Source organism: Cyprinodon tularosa, unplaced genomic scaffold (assembly GCF_016077235.1).
Source record: "Cyprinodon tularosa strain WSP-4 unplaced genomic scaffold, ASM1607723v1 ctg551, whole genome shotgun sequence".
NCBI classification, from domain to species: Eukaryota; Metazoa; Chordata; class Actinopteri; order Cyprinodontiformes; family Cyprinodontidae; genus Cyprinodon; species Cyprinodon tularosa.
The window spans coordinates 1,149,620-1,166,138 of record NW_024039287.1 but is presented as its reverse complement, the minus strand read 5'-3'; the positions used below and the strand labels follow the sequence as shown (position 1 = coordinate 1,166,138).

General features: G+C 36.5%; 1 protein-coding gene across 1 annotated transcript in view; it reads left to right on the top strand.

Moving 5' to 3' along the window:
- The window catches only part of LOC119796527 (dedicator of cytokinesis protein 2-like), a 132,784-nt gene that overhangs the window by 95,333 nt on the left and 20,932 nt on the right, over positions 1–16,519 (top strand). Inside the window, exons 27-34 of the mRNA XM_038305125.1 lie at positions 8,550–8,648; positions 8,769–8,863; positions 12,315–12,393; positions 12,487–12,587; positions 12,871–12,929; positions 14,080–14,228; positions 14,905–14,990; positions 15,181–15,337. Coding sequence (XP_038161053.1) covers positions 8,550–8,648; positions 8,769–8,863; positions 12,315–12,393; positions 12,487–12,587; positions 12,871–12,929; positions 14,080–14,228; positions 14,905–14,990; positions 15,181–15,337 — 825 coding nt within the window. The remainder of the gene's footprint in view (positions 1–8,549; positions 8,649–8,768; positions 8,864–12,314; positions 12,394–12,486; positions 12,588–12,870; positions 12,930–14,079; positions 14,229–14,904; positions 14,991–15,180; positions 15,338–16,519) is intronic.

Below are 16,519 nucleotides of genomic sequence, written 5' to 3'. Positions count from 1 at the left end.
GGCAAATGGCAACCACAAGGAAATCCGCAACAGACAAATACCAGCAATCAACAGCTACTGTCAGCAGTCAGAAACACTGCTAGAGTAATAAGTTGGTTAAAAGAGGAGATTTAGACAACTAATGTGTAACATGTGAGCTGTCCATCATGTATGGTGGGTTCCACCCCAAATCTAGCATCCAAAGGCTATACTGTACGTGCTAAGAATGAGACAGAGGCCTAGTAAACATCAGAGCCACTACTGAAGATCAAACATCCAAGCTCTAAGAATGTATCAGGAAGATGGCCCAGAGAAACAAGGTGCTCAGTGTACTGTATGTCTCAGACAATTTAAGATGGGAGAGAAGGAACTGAAGGACCCCTCATGGGAGGAAAAAAAAAAAAACCTCCATGACATGTACTACCATAAGATAGATGAAGTGACCAAATCCTACCAATTGCTACCAAAGGGCTGAACAGCATACAAGCACTAATCATGACAGCAGAGGAGCAGGCTTTGAGAACCACAGCAATAGACTATATATCTATATACTATATACCCGGGTACAGGCTATTCAAATAGGCCCGAGGAAAAATCCAGCATCTCATAACAGGGTGTTAGATCCTAGCAGGAAAGGAATACATGGAACATCATAACCAAGTGGCTTGTATAGTGTTCAGAAACATCGGATAAGCTGCATAGGACAGCCTTTGTGACAGATGTTGCCATTCGAAATGATGGGAACATAGGCAAAAAGAACACAAGAAACTAGACAAATATCAATGATGCAGGGAAGAACTATAAAGAGTCTGGTAGGTTCATGTTACTATATCACCACTAGTCACAGTAGCACTCAAGGCAGTAACTACCACCATTGAGAAGTGTCTCCAACAGATGCAAGAAAAGAACATCCAACATCTTAGTGCAGAAGATCACAGCCTGATCCTTTCCACTTGGAAATGACCAGCGCCGTGTGTTCAAGTGCTCTAATTGCGGTCGAGAAAAGGAACATGGTGAAACATAGATTATCGTGACCTGCCACTTGGGCAAGACAGTTATAGGGTCACGTCCTGGTTCCAGTAAATCATGTGCTCACTGGCATACACAAAAGATCAAATGAGAAAATTCTCCTTATCAGAACATGGTTTGCACAGTACCCTGCTGGCTGCTATCTTCGACAGACTGCTAGACAGCATCTGATAAAATCAAACATCGACAATTATTAAAAAAAAAAAAGCAACTTTAAATGCAGCTACTTTAAAAAAAAAAATGATGTCACAGCAATTTGTAGGCTACAACAACAATGAGAGATAACGTTTAGCAATGCAGTTTTCTCCATACAGACTTGTTTCTCTTTTCTCCACCATGTTGAAAGGTCCAAGTTTACTTCATCTCAGTAACTCGGGTATCATAAACATTTTTCAGCTGGCCACTGGAAATTACAACATGAGTGGGTGGTCATTTACAATTTTCAAGTCTGTTTTTTTTTATTTATTAACCATAATTACGATACCACATGAGCACAGCTTCAGTGGAAGGGCCGCCTATCCCCCATCCCAAAGGGACGAGGGCAGGTTAAGAGAGAAGTTTTGTCTTTATATATGTTTGTATGAATGCCATGGGTGGGGGAACATATCCAGTTTTTTTTTCTTTTGGTCTAGGTGGCAATATTACTTTGAGGTTACGGTTGCTCAGCGGATACATAGTAGTTGGTCTGATAAAAGGTTGATATATAACTAAACTTAAACATTAATCATATTCATATGGCCCATTCAGAGCCCAGAACAGAATCTGGTTGAAAGTTGGATGCGAGACCAAATAACAGATTTTCACAGATTTACACACAATATCCATACTGAATACAGATGTTTGCCGCACTTGTCCGATTTGTATTTGTCAAAACTGATAGCTATCTAGTTTTTTGTTTTGTTTTTTATACGATGATAAACAACTTACAGTTTGTGGCTATATAAGAGAATATTTAGAATTTTTTTGCTGGATTTTGAAGTTGCCTCAAACTGCAAAATGTTTTTTTATGCTTTATGCTTCTAAAGCTTTCTTTTCTGTGTAACTGATTCTTTGATGTAGCATCCTAATGAAAGTCCTTGGTGATGCCCCATCTTTTTCATATGAGAATAATCAGCAAAGTACAGTATGCAGCAAGTACTCGACTCACCTTGTGTTTTAACTGACCTCTTCTGAGAGACAGAATAGTTCGTATTCGTGTGCTGACGTAAATGAGTTTATGCATACACTTGCAGCTTAGGCAGCAAACAGGGTTTGATAGTGAATGCCATGTTACGCATGGTCACAGCTATTTGATTCTGGAGAGCAGGTTGAGAGACGAAGCATGTCATTGTCAGAAAAGAAAGAGGGAGGAATAATCTGCCTCGGTTGGAAAAAGGGAAAATTCTTTTTAACCTGCAAGTTTTTCATTGTGTCCCTTCTATCTATTCCTCCTGTCCTCTCATCCTCATGCTTTCATTGCTCCTTTTATTCTTTTCTCCTTGAACTCCCCCTCTTCCTAGCTGTTCTGTTTCCTATTAGTATCACCTGAATTTGTCTCCCTGCACTTGACTTGGGAAAAAAAAGAACGAGGACACATTTATCTGTTTCCTCACCAGACCTCCATGTTCATGCTCATGCTCCAAATGCAAAGAGGCCCGCTAAATCTTCATCTCAAACAAATACTCACAACAGTTCTAATTAAACCTCCTGACGACCCATCTCTACCTTTAACCCCCTCAGCTTTATATCTCAGCCTCTGGTTGTAGGGAAAAAAGTGAGCTCATGCGTGTTTGTGTGTAATAGAGGGAGGTCAAAGACGAGTATGTGTCTGTGGAGCAGTGCCGCAGGCTGCCAGTAAGGATTTTTTTAGATGTTCTGTTTAAAAAATATTGGAAAATCACAGTTGAGAGCCATGTAATGACTTCCCACCTGGGAGGATGCCTCAAATGGAGCAATAAAGGATGGGAGATGAAATGAATTGAGGAAAAGATGAAAAGAAGAGCACAGATACAATTTATCCCTAAACCTACTGCTTTTTAAAATTAACCATAGCCATAATATGCAATATAATTTTTATCTATTTTCTTTCTTAGTCTATGCTTTAAACCTTAGCTCCCATATTCATTATTGTAGCTTTGTAATGACACACTGTCTCTTTTCAACCATCAAAAGTCTAAAGACATCTTATATTCGTAATCTTAAAAGGGAAACCAGTGAAGAACTTGCAATGTCCTTTTTACTCAAAAGATTAAGATTAAGAATCAGGCGAGCCCATGTGCCAAGCATTTCTTTGGCAAATAAACCTTTCCATCTTAAGAGTTTAAATTAAAGCTCTTGCAGTCAGTCATTAGCTAATTCACCATAGTTCAAAGATAATGCTATGTTAATTTTATCAAATTGCATCAATCCTGTTTTATTGTGTATTCCTTTTGGGGATCTCCGGAGGATACTTTGAGAGAATTTTAACCTCAAACTTTAACTTTTTAAAATAGTTGCCAGTGGAGGATAACTTTTATTAAAACATGAAGTGAAGCTTTGAAAATCTCCAATGTTTGCACACTCCTGTCAAAACACCAGGTTTCTGCAATGTATAAAAGGGAAATTTAAATTTTAATAATAGATTTTTTTCTGCTTACATTTTAGATATGTGTAGCAGAACTGGATGGGTCATTTATCATTAATGACCTCTTTTTTATTTTGTTTTACAGATCATTTTGATGTAAAATGTTAATGCATATTTGATATTGCCTATGTTTGTTTTGTTTAATTTTCTGTCCAGAATGACACCAAGTAAGAAAAAGGCTCCTTTTTTAATTGCTCCACGTAACTTGGCTTTACTCCACCCTAACAATTTTTAAATCTTACCATTACTTCTTTTCCAGCACCGGCCTTCATCTATGATTGTACTCACCTCAAAGCATGGCTGGAAAAAGCCTCTACTGGTACTAAAAAAACAAAGCAGTAGAGCCAGGCCAAGAACACCAGGTGGAAAAGCGGCATAAGCAACCAACTTAATATGTTTTTTAATTCTTGATCTAAAACCTATATTTTCTGGCAGTAGAGATATACTTTTATTGATTTCTGTATGTTGCTGGATTAATTGAGATGACACTCCAATCAATTAGAGCTGGTAGTTGATTTGGAGCTTTTTGCATTTTTATCAACTCTCCCTAAAAAACTGATTTCAGATAAAGAAAAGTGATCTGTGTTACCCTATGGAAGGGGTCTGCAACCTTTCCAAAACAAAGAGCCATTTTTGACCTGTCCAGTTAATGAGAATTATCAAAAGCTACAAAAATTACATTACCTTTAAAAAAAATGTATATCTACTATCTACCACAGGTGATTTGTCGTTTTTAAAGAACCACTGTGACATGTCTGACTTTAGGTTTAAAAATGAAGTAAAACATCTCTAAAAAATGCTAATTCGATTCTCTTTTGGTTGTTTTGTAACCATGTTCTCCGAGAAGACTTACAAAGATTTCTGTGAGGTGTAAATGCTTTTCTTTCCGCCATTTAAATCCTATGTTCAATTTCATCTTCATAAAAGCCACACTTTAACGTACTTTATCGTGATATAAATCATTTCTCTAAACAAATGTAGTTCAGTAAACTGTAATTTAAGCTCAATTGAGTTTTTTTTTTTAGCAGTAACCACATATATGTAGAGCCTGGGCTGTATCTTACATTTATTTGTTTACTTGGTAGCATAAATAATTCAGAATAAATGTTTTATGGTTTAGTTCATGTGCATGAAAGAAGAGATCACAAGCCTGTTTTTATTCCATTTTAAGCTGGCAGGTGAAGCTAGCTACTAAAAAAGGACAGATTTTCAAACTATTTACTGTAGTTTAGAAAATGTATTTAATATTTAGATGAGCTATGTTTTGTCTTTTGTATGCCATGATTAGGGCTTAAATATATATATATCTGTCTTCACAGTTAGTGAACACATTTATCTTCTCTAGGTGAAAGCAACCAAAGTGTCTAAAACAAATTCTCTCTATGCTTTTTGCAATGCATAAAAGTTCTCTGTGAAAAAAAAAAGTTTTGGGATCTCAGTTATAGCCTTTTCCTAACTTTCTCTGCAGTGTCATAGTAATACTTAAACATTTATAAACCTCTGTCACTGCTATGGGTAAACTAATAACAGAATTTCATCACGTTGTAAAATGCAACCAATTCCCATCATAAAGCTGAGTGAACATGGCAGATTCTTGGTTTTTTATTGTAGCAAAGTTGGAATTTTTATTGTTTTCTATATCACGGGCATTTTTCAAGCAACTGCCATTTAAAAGCAAGTCAGAAATTACAGCTTTTAATATATTTTAATGGACTCTGGCCAGAGTGGGGGAACAGAGATAAAGGACAATGCCTTGACAAGCCCTGAGATCTCTCTTTGTCTGTGTGACCTCAATAATGGTTTTATTAAAATTTAGCAAGCAAATGCCCTCTGTTTTTTTTTTTTTAATCTTCAGGGTGTTAATGAAACACGTTATTTAGAGAGGAGAGACTTCCCAACCCGTCAGGCAATTAGATGATTTTTTAAAGGATATGTTAATGAAAGGTCCTCAGACACTGTAATTACAGTGAAGTAGGACAACACAGGACATTACCTTCTTATTACAATGCAAACATGCACAAACTACCACACAGTGACCATAGAGGCAAATCTTCTATGTACAGTAATACTGGTAAGTGACCAAGTGTGTGGGTGGGCTCCTAATCTTGTTACTGTTCAGTGAGTGCACACTAAAGAGGAAAAGATAGAGGAGAAATTCAGAGGGAGTTAATTGTGCCTTTTAGCCCCATCTTTACATGCCGGTTATGTTGAGGTGTTAGACACAAGTAGTATAATTGGATTAGATTCACACAATGACATAATTTGAGCAACAAATAACTGTTTTTTTTTCTTAAAGAAGTTGGTTTTTAAGGTGAGAAGTTAATTATATTATTATAAAAATTGAGTTCTAAAGGAACACAAGGGCACTTGAATAAAAGATCTTTCTGGTAATTAGTCAGACTTAAATAGTCTCAAGGCACATTTAATGGGGAAGCATGCAGGAGAGGAGTGGTAGAGAAAAAGAGGAGTGATATAAGACAGGGATCTTCTGAAGTGGTCTCTGGGGTCTGTAAATTGCACAAGTTTTTAGGAGGATGTGGCTTCTCATGCATTAGGTTCAAACAAATGCTTCTGAGAACCTTGAAGTCTTCGGCCTCAGTCAGGTATTTGTTCAATGAACCTTATCGTGTAGTTTAAAAAATGCTCTAGCGTCGGTTTATGGGTCTGTGTTTGAATTATTGTTGTGAGAAGCTTCTCCTTTTCCCTTTTATGGTAAGAAAAAAACAGACCCTGTTTATTTTAATGTGATGTGATGAAAGCTGTCACTATACTGGATGACGTTCATCTTTCTTCTTCAATTAGTCATCCATCATCTCTCTCACTGGGTTGTACGTTTCTTTTCTTTGCTGCCAACTATGAGGGATAATTTAACCCGAGCTCTTGCTTACTGGTGCTCCTGGAAACAGACCTGTACATTTTATGTAGACTTCAAGGAGTAAGAAATGATGGCATTAGAAATCACTGCAGAACAGAATGGGAAAAGGCAGCAAAAGAGAATCCAAAAATGTATATTATACCTCTGATACCTGTGTTCCTTTCTTGTGATTAGTCCATTAATGTCCAAAGACTGTAAATTAGGCAGTTTTATGTCTATGTCCGATTTGTTACAGATCAGTCTCTATGCTCTTACTTGAAACTGAATTAAATACATACTAAAACACACTTTTATAATGCATCCAGATGCTAAATGCACAGTTGGGGCTCAAATTCAAGCTATTATCCTTAGCAATTTCTATTCAGTTATCATACAGTAACAATTAGACATCAGCTTTGTGATAAAGTTGGTAATTTAGTTGAATTACGGAAATCATTGCAATTTAACTACTTGACAGACAGTAGTATTATGGTAACAATACAATAAAAATAGTATGTAGTTAAAATCTAATAAGAGGGTCATAAAATTTCAAAGTTCTAATGTTGTGTATTTAGGGGAATTATAATATAATTACGTGTAAGTAAAAGCTAGTAATAAGGTTTTAACAATTCAGTTTTACAGTTAAGTTTATAGATGAAGTATAAACTATTGTTTAATTCTAATGGAACATTTTGGGAATATTATTCAATAACAAACATGAGGTGGGTTTACCTATTAGGCAACAATATAATATCATGCTGATAACATAACTGTTTCACAGGCTGGTTCGATAAAAAATGTCTTACTGTAATTGTTTTCAAATTATGATGCAAAGGAAAAAAAGAAGAATCAGCTTGTATTATTATTTAAGTATAGTTATTTTTACCTCTTTTTCGTTTTCTTTATTTTTTAAATGTTCTAATGCACAAAAATAGAAAAGAATGCTTAGAAAATGCTTAATTAAATTGGTAAGACTATTCAAAACTGTTTATTTACAAAGTAATTTAACCTAGCATAGGTAACGAATGCTGTTAATCTAAGAGTTTGTTAATCAAAGTGTAAACAATGTGTAACATTATGTACTAACAAAAGCAGGGCTATGTCTACTAAAAATAGTAGAGCCTACAAAGCTGATGCGGTCAGAGATACATTTTTCTCTATAATCAGAAATCCCTGATAAATGTCTAAATTTTTAGTTACTGTATTTTGTTGATTATATTCCCATATGTTACCAGGCAACTCAAGTTTAAAATCTATTGCTATGGATCCTTATTGATAAGTGTTGATTTAACCATTTCTGTTTCAGTGCAATGTAATTTAACATCCGGTCAAACCAACTGCAGACTTTTAAATGTGAGAATATTGAATGATAATATACAGAAGTTTACAGATAAAACTAAGAATACCAACTTATTGTTGCATTTGCAATAACTCCCAGTGTACTATAAGTTGAAATATTTATATTAACACAAATTGGCATCAATCTATTTATCTCCTTCTGTCATTTCATTTTTACATATTTAATACCATTACATTGTATTATTTTTAAAGCAGTTTTATTTGTTACATAATATGCTCTATTTTTACTTTAACTGCACCAAATAATACACCACTAATGCTGATTAAAATTCTGACAGTAGTTGCTTTTGTGCTCAGAAACCTTTGAGAAATCTTTGCCCTACCCCATGTAAGCCAATGCATGTAATCTTGCAATAGAAAAGACTGCCATCCCCTTGGCAATAGTTTTGTTTGTTTACAGCAATTATGATAATTTGGGAATAACAGTTTGTTGCCCTTCTGTTGGCAGAAGGAACCGCTTTTAAAATACCATCAGGAATAACGCGTTTTCCTGCCGAGACTGCCATCTTGCAGCAAAGAGCTGTTGATGCTTTTTGATTTGAATACTAATGACATTATATCGGAAAAAGGCAGAGCTAGTCTGTAGGTCTTTTCTTATAGTTGCGTCAAACAAAAAGCTGCAACACTTGTTTGTTCAGGGCTTGGTTTTAGATGAAATACAGACAAGAAAACTAATGTTGCCTTTGTTTTCCCCCTTTCTGTTTATTTCTCTTTACCTGTTAATAGTCAAGAGTTGTTGCGTGCATGACAGCTATCCTGAGTCAGATGGATGACCAGCATTATGCCACATACATAGAAACCTTCACTGGAACCACTGATCTAGTGGTAAGTTCACACACACATCTAAATTGGGCTCATATACTAAAAATAATTACAAAAATTACTATATTTCTTGAATCTTTATAGACTCTATTATTTGACTTTATTTATTTCTTTTTATCACAGGACTTCCTGATGGAGTCCTTCCTGTTATTTAAGGACCTGATCGGGAAACATGTGTATCCCTCTGACTGGATGGCCATGATCATGGTGCAGAACAGGTACAGTAGACAAACATGCTTGCATTTTCACAGGGGACCAGTTTGGATGGTGCACATTATTGAAAACCTTTATTCTGCTTTAAATGCAAGAGTAGCACTAGTTAGCCTGTTGTCAGGCTCATGAGGCACGGCATTGCCTCTCAAAGGGCTGTCAACATTTAGAATGAATTGGTCATCAGCACTAACTGGGATCTGTAGGAGATAGTGAAGCTGGGATCAAGGCTGTAATGATGAAAACAGCTGATGTGACAAAGTTGCTGAGAGAGTGAAATATATCAATGATAGAAGCTAGAGGGGGAGTCTAAAGCCGTTTAAAGGAAGAAGCCAATAGATAGAGGAGAGGGTGAAGAACAGGAAACAAATAGCTCCGCAGAGTAGGGTTTGAAAATAAGTGTAACACTACATAGAAGATGTAGGAGGAGGGGGAATGAGGGACGATGTCATTTGGTTCTGGATAATGATGATAGATAGTGTTTGGGCCAAAAGAGGCTGGAAGCAGTTTCTCCTTAAGTTTAAAAATGCATTAAATAACATCTCACTGATACCTCTGCACTCTTTGTGTTGAGCTGCTGTCAAGCTTTTACTGGGTTAGAAGAAAAGTAGCATTTTAAAAAAAAATCCCCGAAAAGCAGTTTACGGTGTGTTAAGTCATAAAATTCCCCACATAGTGAAAAAAAAAAGAAAAAAACACACTGATGCATTATGTCTTTTTTATTTGTGGTATTTCTTTCTCCCACAAGGTTAGTTCTTTCAGTTACTGACCTTTACACTGCTAATGAAAAGGTTATGCACATTTATCATGGACCTGAGAGTTACACTATATTGCCAAAAGTATTTGCTCACCTGCCTTGACTCACATATGAGCTTAAGTGACATCCCGTTCCTAATCCATAGGGTTCAATATGACGTCGGTCCACCCTTTGCAGCTAGAACAGCTTCAACTCTTCTGGGAAGGCTGTCCACAAGGTTTAGGAGTGTGTTTATGGGAATTTTTGACCATTCTTCCAGAAGCGCATTTGTGAGGTCGCACACTGATGTTGGACGAGAAGGCCTGGCTCTCAGTCTCCGCTCTAATTCCTCCCAAAGGTGTTCTATCGGGTTGAGGTCAGGACTCTGTGCAGGCCAGTCAAGTTCATCCACACCAGACTCTGTCATCCATGTCTTTATGGACCTTGCTTTGTGCACTGGTGCACAGTCATGTTGGAAGAGGAAGGGGCCAGCTCCAAACTGTTCCCACAAAGTTGGGAGCATGGAATTGTCCAAAATGTCTTGGTATGCTGAAGCATTCAGAGTTCCTTTCACTGGAACTAAGGGGCCAAGCCCAGCTCCTGAAAAACAACCCCACACCATAATCCCCCCTCCACCAAACTTTACACTTGGCACAATGCAGTCAGACAAGTACCGTTCTCCTGGCAACCGCCAAACCCAGACCCGTCCATCAGATTGCCAGATGGAGAAGCGCGATTCGTCACTCCAGAGAACGCGTCTCCACTGCTCTAGAGTCCAGTGGCGGCGTGCTTTACACCACCGCATCCGACGCTTTGCATTGCACTTGGTGATGTATGGCTTGGATGCAGCTGCTCGACCATGGAAACCCATTCCATGAAGCTCTCTGCGCACTGTTCTTGAGCTAATCTGAAGGCCACATGAAGTTTGGAGGTCTGTAGTGATTGACTCTGCAGAAAGTTGGCGACCTCTTCGCACTATGCGCGTCAGCATCCGCTGACCCCGCTCCGTCAGTTTACGTGGCCTACCACTTCGTGGCTGAGTTGCTGTCGTTCCCAAACACTTCCATTTTCTTATAATACAGCTGACAGTTGACTGTGGAATATTTAGGAGCGAGGAAATTTCACGACTGGATTTGTTGCACAGGTGGCATCCTATCACAGTTCCACGCTGGAATTCACTGAGCTCCTGAGAGCGACCCATTCTTTCACAAATGTTTGTAAAAACAGTCTGCATGCCTAGGTGCTTGAATTTATACACCTGTGGCCATGGAAGTGATTGGAACACCTGATTCCAATAATTTGGATGGGTGAGCAAATACTTTTGGCAATATAGTGTATATTAATTTGGTATCTTTAAGAATATTTTCCTTCCGTTAACAAGTTTGGTGAATTTGATAGAATCAGAATCAGATTAATAAATTTAGCCTTTATGAGTTGCAGATAAACTGCATGCATTGTGTAGCCATTTGAAAGAGCGATCAAACATCCTTTCTAATAAAAATTGACAAGTTTCCTAGCTTGAGAATGGAAGGTAACGTGTAAATGTACTCAGGAACAGCTCATGTATCACAAAAGCTCAAACCTATCACAAACTAAAAGCCAGTGAAACAGTGCTACTGCGCTCTGTGAATCAAGTTTCACATCATAATGTACTGAGAAAGTGCTGACCAAGGACTCTCTACTTCAAAATAGATACTTTCAAGCTCAAATGAACTTTGCTGGTACCTATGTGAGCAGTTCCAATGTCTTCTAGAAAAGGTTTGCCATCAGATGTAATAAAGATTGAGGTGCTGATTTTAAATGTACCTTAAGGTTTGGTGGTGAGAAATACACATCGAAGTGCTATTTAGTCAGGAGTGTTACTCCAATATTGCAATAATTGGAATGAAAAAATGAAGATAAATAACCTTAATATCTCTGTAGGTGTTCTGACTGCAAGCCTAGCCCAAATGAACATTGCTACTAGTTATAATGTCATAGTGTTGGACCCCATTAAAGGTTAATGAACTAAAAAAGGTGGAACTGTGTCGAGAAATAAGGCAGTTTTAATAACCATCACCTTTTCTGATTATAAGAAAGGTCACATCCCAGCACAACAGCTTTTTTGTTTTGTTTCTTAGTGCTCTTCGACAGGCAGTTATCCACATATTAAAGATATAGTGGAGGAGTATCATGAATTTTTTAAAAGATCCGCCCTCTCCAATTAAAAACAAATGCACATGCACAACACTGTACCCACTCACAAGAGTGAACCCTATTAAACATGTGCGACAGCATGCACAAGCCCATTTCTCCTCGTGCACGCTCTGTTTAAACGTTTCTGTTTGGTCATACAAGCTTATTATAAAAAAGAAGATTTGCAATTTTTTCACTATGTCAGACTCATCACCACCGGTAAGTGAAAATGGGGACGAGCACACAGGACGGCCTTATGTAAACATATCACCAGAATGATCGACAATTAGGAGGAGCACTTATTTTTATGATCCACCCAGAAAAGAACATTCTCCACTATACCTTTAATTTTTTTTATTGTAAGCACCTCCGCTAATAGTTCTCAACATTTCATAACAGATTTAGAAAAGAAAGGGATTCACTGTAAAAGTTAGACATTATGTCTAACATTTGATGAAACACTTACTGCCCAATTAAGAGATATTCAAGAATAAACTTGCAACCACACAACAGGAAATTAATGTACTTGACATGAATGTGTCCATTAGGGTGTTCCTGAGAGCCATCAACACCTATGCTGACACAATGAACCAAAAGTTCCTCACTAATGATGACTTTGAAGTACAGGTAAATGAATTAAGTGTGCAGTATGCATAGATACTCTTTTTCACTGTTACACTTATTTCTGAAGTAATTTCATTGCTCCCTATGCCTCCCCAGCTGTGGAATAACTACTTCCACTTAGCGGTGGCGTTTATCACTCAAGAGTCTCTGCAGCTTCAGCATTTCTCTCCAACCAAGAGGAACAAGATCCTGGTCAAGTAAGAATAAAAAACATTTAACTTTCCCCCTTTTTACTGTATCTGTTCTGCCTTCATTGATAGTATCGCCTATTAAATGCCTTTGTTTCCTGTAGACAGACAATCAATTCAGGTGAGGTAAAGCAGTGCAGCATTATCTTTCCTTGGGGGTGGTTCAGTTGCAGAAAGTGAAAATTAGTATTGATGAAGCAGTTGTTTACAAACTGAGTGGCTGGCTTTTCTTCTTGTAGACATTTCTGTGTACATTTTCGGTTTATCCTCACATTTTTATTTTATTTTATAGATATGGAGATATGAGAAGGCTCATTGGTTTCGCTATACGTGACATCTGGTACAAACTTGGTAAGAAACTGTTTTTGTTATTGCTTTTTACAGAAGAAAAACCCAGAGCTCTCAGATTATACTGTATCCTACTGTAAAATAAGGATGAGAATGTGTTAATCTGACAACCAGAGGGAACATAGAAGGGACTCAACAGTAACCATGTAATCTATTCAGGCTTCCATATGTTTCTTATGTTTTTGCCTCATAAGACTTGAGGCATAGTTTGTCCATATAAAACACTGTCTCCGAACTCCCTGAAGTGTGCAATGCATGGGTTTCTAAACTTCCATTTCAAAGGTTTAAATTTGATATGGTGATAAGGTCAAATGATCAGAAAAACACTTTAGAGCAAAACCCTTTATTACATCTTCTTACAGATAAAAGCAAAAATAATGGCACTTTATACCTAAAAATGTTGGTATAAAGTTGATGCATGACCTTAAGGCACTAACATTTTAGAAAGCATAGGAACCCCTTTTAAGATCAAGTTAAGTGTCTTTACCATGATCAACTTGATTATCTTTCTTGCACAAAATTATTGAATTAATTTCTTGATATACTCATATACACAAAAATAAGAATAAACATATCCACCATATGAAAAATCCCACCATCTGTCATCATAATCTGTTCTTATGAAAGCTTTTATTTATTTATTTTCAAATTCTGTTGTTGATGTTTAATAGTTCTCATCTAATGACAAAGATAAAAATTTAAAATATAACGGATTTGAACATCGATGATTACGTTTTGTTTTTGGAGAACGGATTTTATGTAAGTTGCACTGCATATTCACACGTTAAAACACATATAAGTCAAGTAAAATGAGACTTAGTTGGGATTCTGATATTAAAGACATGTATTATGAGCTTCAGTAACTATTCAGATATTATTGTATTTTTAGTGATGCAAAAAAAAGTTATATGTATAAATTTACCAAAATCTATTTGCTAATGCAACTGTCGTTGCATAAATTCAGAGCCCCAAAGCCACCAAAATAATCTCAACTATTCTGTCACTATTTAGGGTTCACAAACCTAATTTAGACTTTTGCATTTCTTTTAATGAATTAAGATTCTTATTATAATGAACTTTTTTGCCTGTAACAATAAAAATGAAATTATTACCTTTCCTTTATTCATGTGCATTTATGTTTTGACTTTCGTAGGAAGTCATAAGATCTGTTTTATCCCTGGTGTGGTGGGACCAATCCTGGAGATGACTTTGATTCCTGAGGAAGAGCTGAGAAGAGCCACAATTCCCATCTTTTTTGACATGATCTCCTGCGAGCATACCCAGTTTGGAAACTTCCAGAAGGTTGAAAATGCTATTCCTGAAAAAAAAAAAAAAAAACTTTTGCAGTTTTCAAAGTCTTCCACATTTATACAGTAAATCCCTGAACAAATGAAAAAGATATATGTGGCCTGGTTTGATATAAAATGGCAAAAACACACAGAAAATACACATAAAGTACCACCTAATTGATTTCTGAAATACTGAACCTATAATAAATAAATAGTGGATTATTTCTTATACTTTAAATTTAGTTATCTCAAACAGTCCAATAAAAATACAAGCTACAAATTTGTCTCATACAAACATGTATAATGTAGGGTATAAATAATGATAAATTCAATATATAATAGATGTTTTAAATGATTGATAATGTCTGAAAGAAAAAAAGGAAGAATTTTAACTTTTTAATTCCACCCCTTGTTCTTCCTATAAGCCTGAACACCAGGCTGTATATATACATATATTTACAGATTCACATATGCCTACACACATCTTTATTCTTGCAGTTATACCCATACCCCAAACACAACAGCCTACAGTATGTGTTTACACCCATGCACAGTGACCAAGAGTACCCACTGATGTTATCTGCCAGTTTTCTATCTTATATATTTTTAAGATATGAGATGAAAGTTTCCCTATCTCCAATTAATCCACTTCCTTGTATAATTTCTTAATGTTTGCTTTTTTTCAAAAGTTTGAAAATGAGATCATCTTGAAGTTGGACCACGAGGTAGAAGGAGGAGGAGGAGATGAACGATACATGCAACTTTTAGAGAGCATGTATGGCTGAGTATTTAATTAAATAAAATCTATATGTTAAAAAAAGAATCAACTGTTTCCTCATAGTAGATGCTGTAACTGTATTATTTCCCTTGGTCTATTAACAGCAGATAAACATAGAAACTTAGCACTGCAAACCCTGTTGCAAAGTAAGTTGCTGATGATTAAATTGTTGATTGTTTTCTACCAGTTTGTTGGACTGTGCAGCTGAGAAATCAACACTGAAGCCACAGGTGCAGCACTTTGTCTCTTTGGTTAAGGGTCTCCTCACTCGTCTCCTTGACTACCGCACCGTGATGAGTGATGACAGTCGCAATAACCGCATGAGCTGCACTGTCAATCTTCTGGTAAGTAAAAACACCACTAAAATAAACAGTCAGTTGTCAGAGATGCCAGTTGCTCGCTTTTGACTTACAACCATGTTAGGCATTCGGGGTGACTTATAGAAATGATGAGCAAGCTTGCTCACATTTAGTCATGCAAAAAAAAGGATGGTGCTGATTTTTACTGAGACATCTTCACTTATTGAAGCATGTCCTTATTTTTTATTTGTCCTTGGAAACTTAGTTGCATTAAAACTACAAAATTACCATATTTTACTCATTAAAGAAAGGATAACAAAAAAAAATGTTATCTCAATAAGGGAGTGAGTAAACCCTGCCATCTAAGGGTTAGCCCCTTTGGTTGTTTGCAATATATATTCTATACAATAAAAGAGCTGATTTCTAACTATTTCCATACCTCTATATATCTTGACCGGACCCTTGAGCTGCCGCAATGTCCTGTCTAAAGGTTTTGGTAGGGTAATTTGATCTCTAATAGATTAAATTAATTTTATTATGAAAACAAATCAGAAAAAATCTGAAATTAAATTTGTAACATTTCCCAAATGAAGATAACATTACTCAAATAAAGTTGTAAATTAAAGTGAATAATTCCATATTGTGAGATTAAAACATGCAACCTATTTTTTCCTCTTACTAAAATAACAGTCTTTCCCCTGAAGCCAATGCTGGTTCGGATAAGCTTGGTCTTTATCAAAGCTTTTATCTCATGCTCTATTATTATTATTATGTATTTATTCTCATGATAATATGACTTTTTTACATTAGCCTCACTTATTTCTTCTTGTAATGTCATGATTTTATTCTTGTCAAAATAAAATTGTTAGTATTGCCGTACTACTCCATCGTACTAACCTTGATGATGCGTCGCTGTTGGCATTTGGTAGGACTTGGAATTTTCTTTTTTTATTGTTTTTCTGATAGGAGCCTCAAGGTTCACTTGAACTTAAAGTTGCTGTAGGTTTTGGTGGTTTTGTTCATTAAAGTCAGTTGGTCTCTGCTCACGCCGAGCTGTCACTTTACAGTGAGGTATTGCAGGACGATTGATCAGACTTCATCAAGAAGCCGCATCGCCGTCTGGCTTTCTGATAGTTCTGTGGTACTGCTGGCAGAGCAAGTGCACTTCTATTTAGATCTGCTCATCAAACCCCGTGCTGGAAATCTATTTAGGCTCAAAAAAGTTTA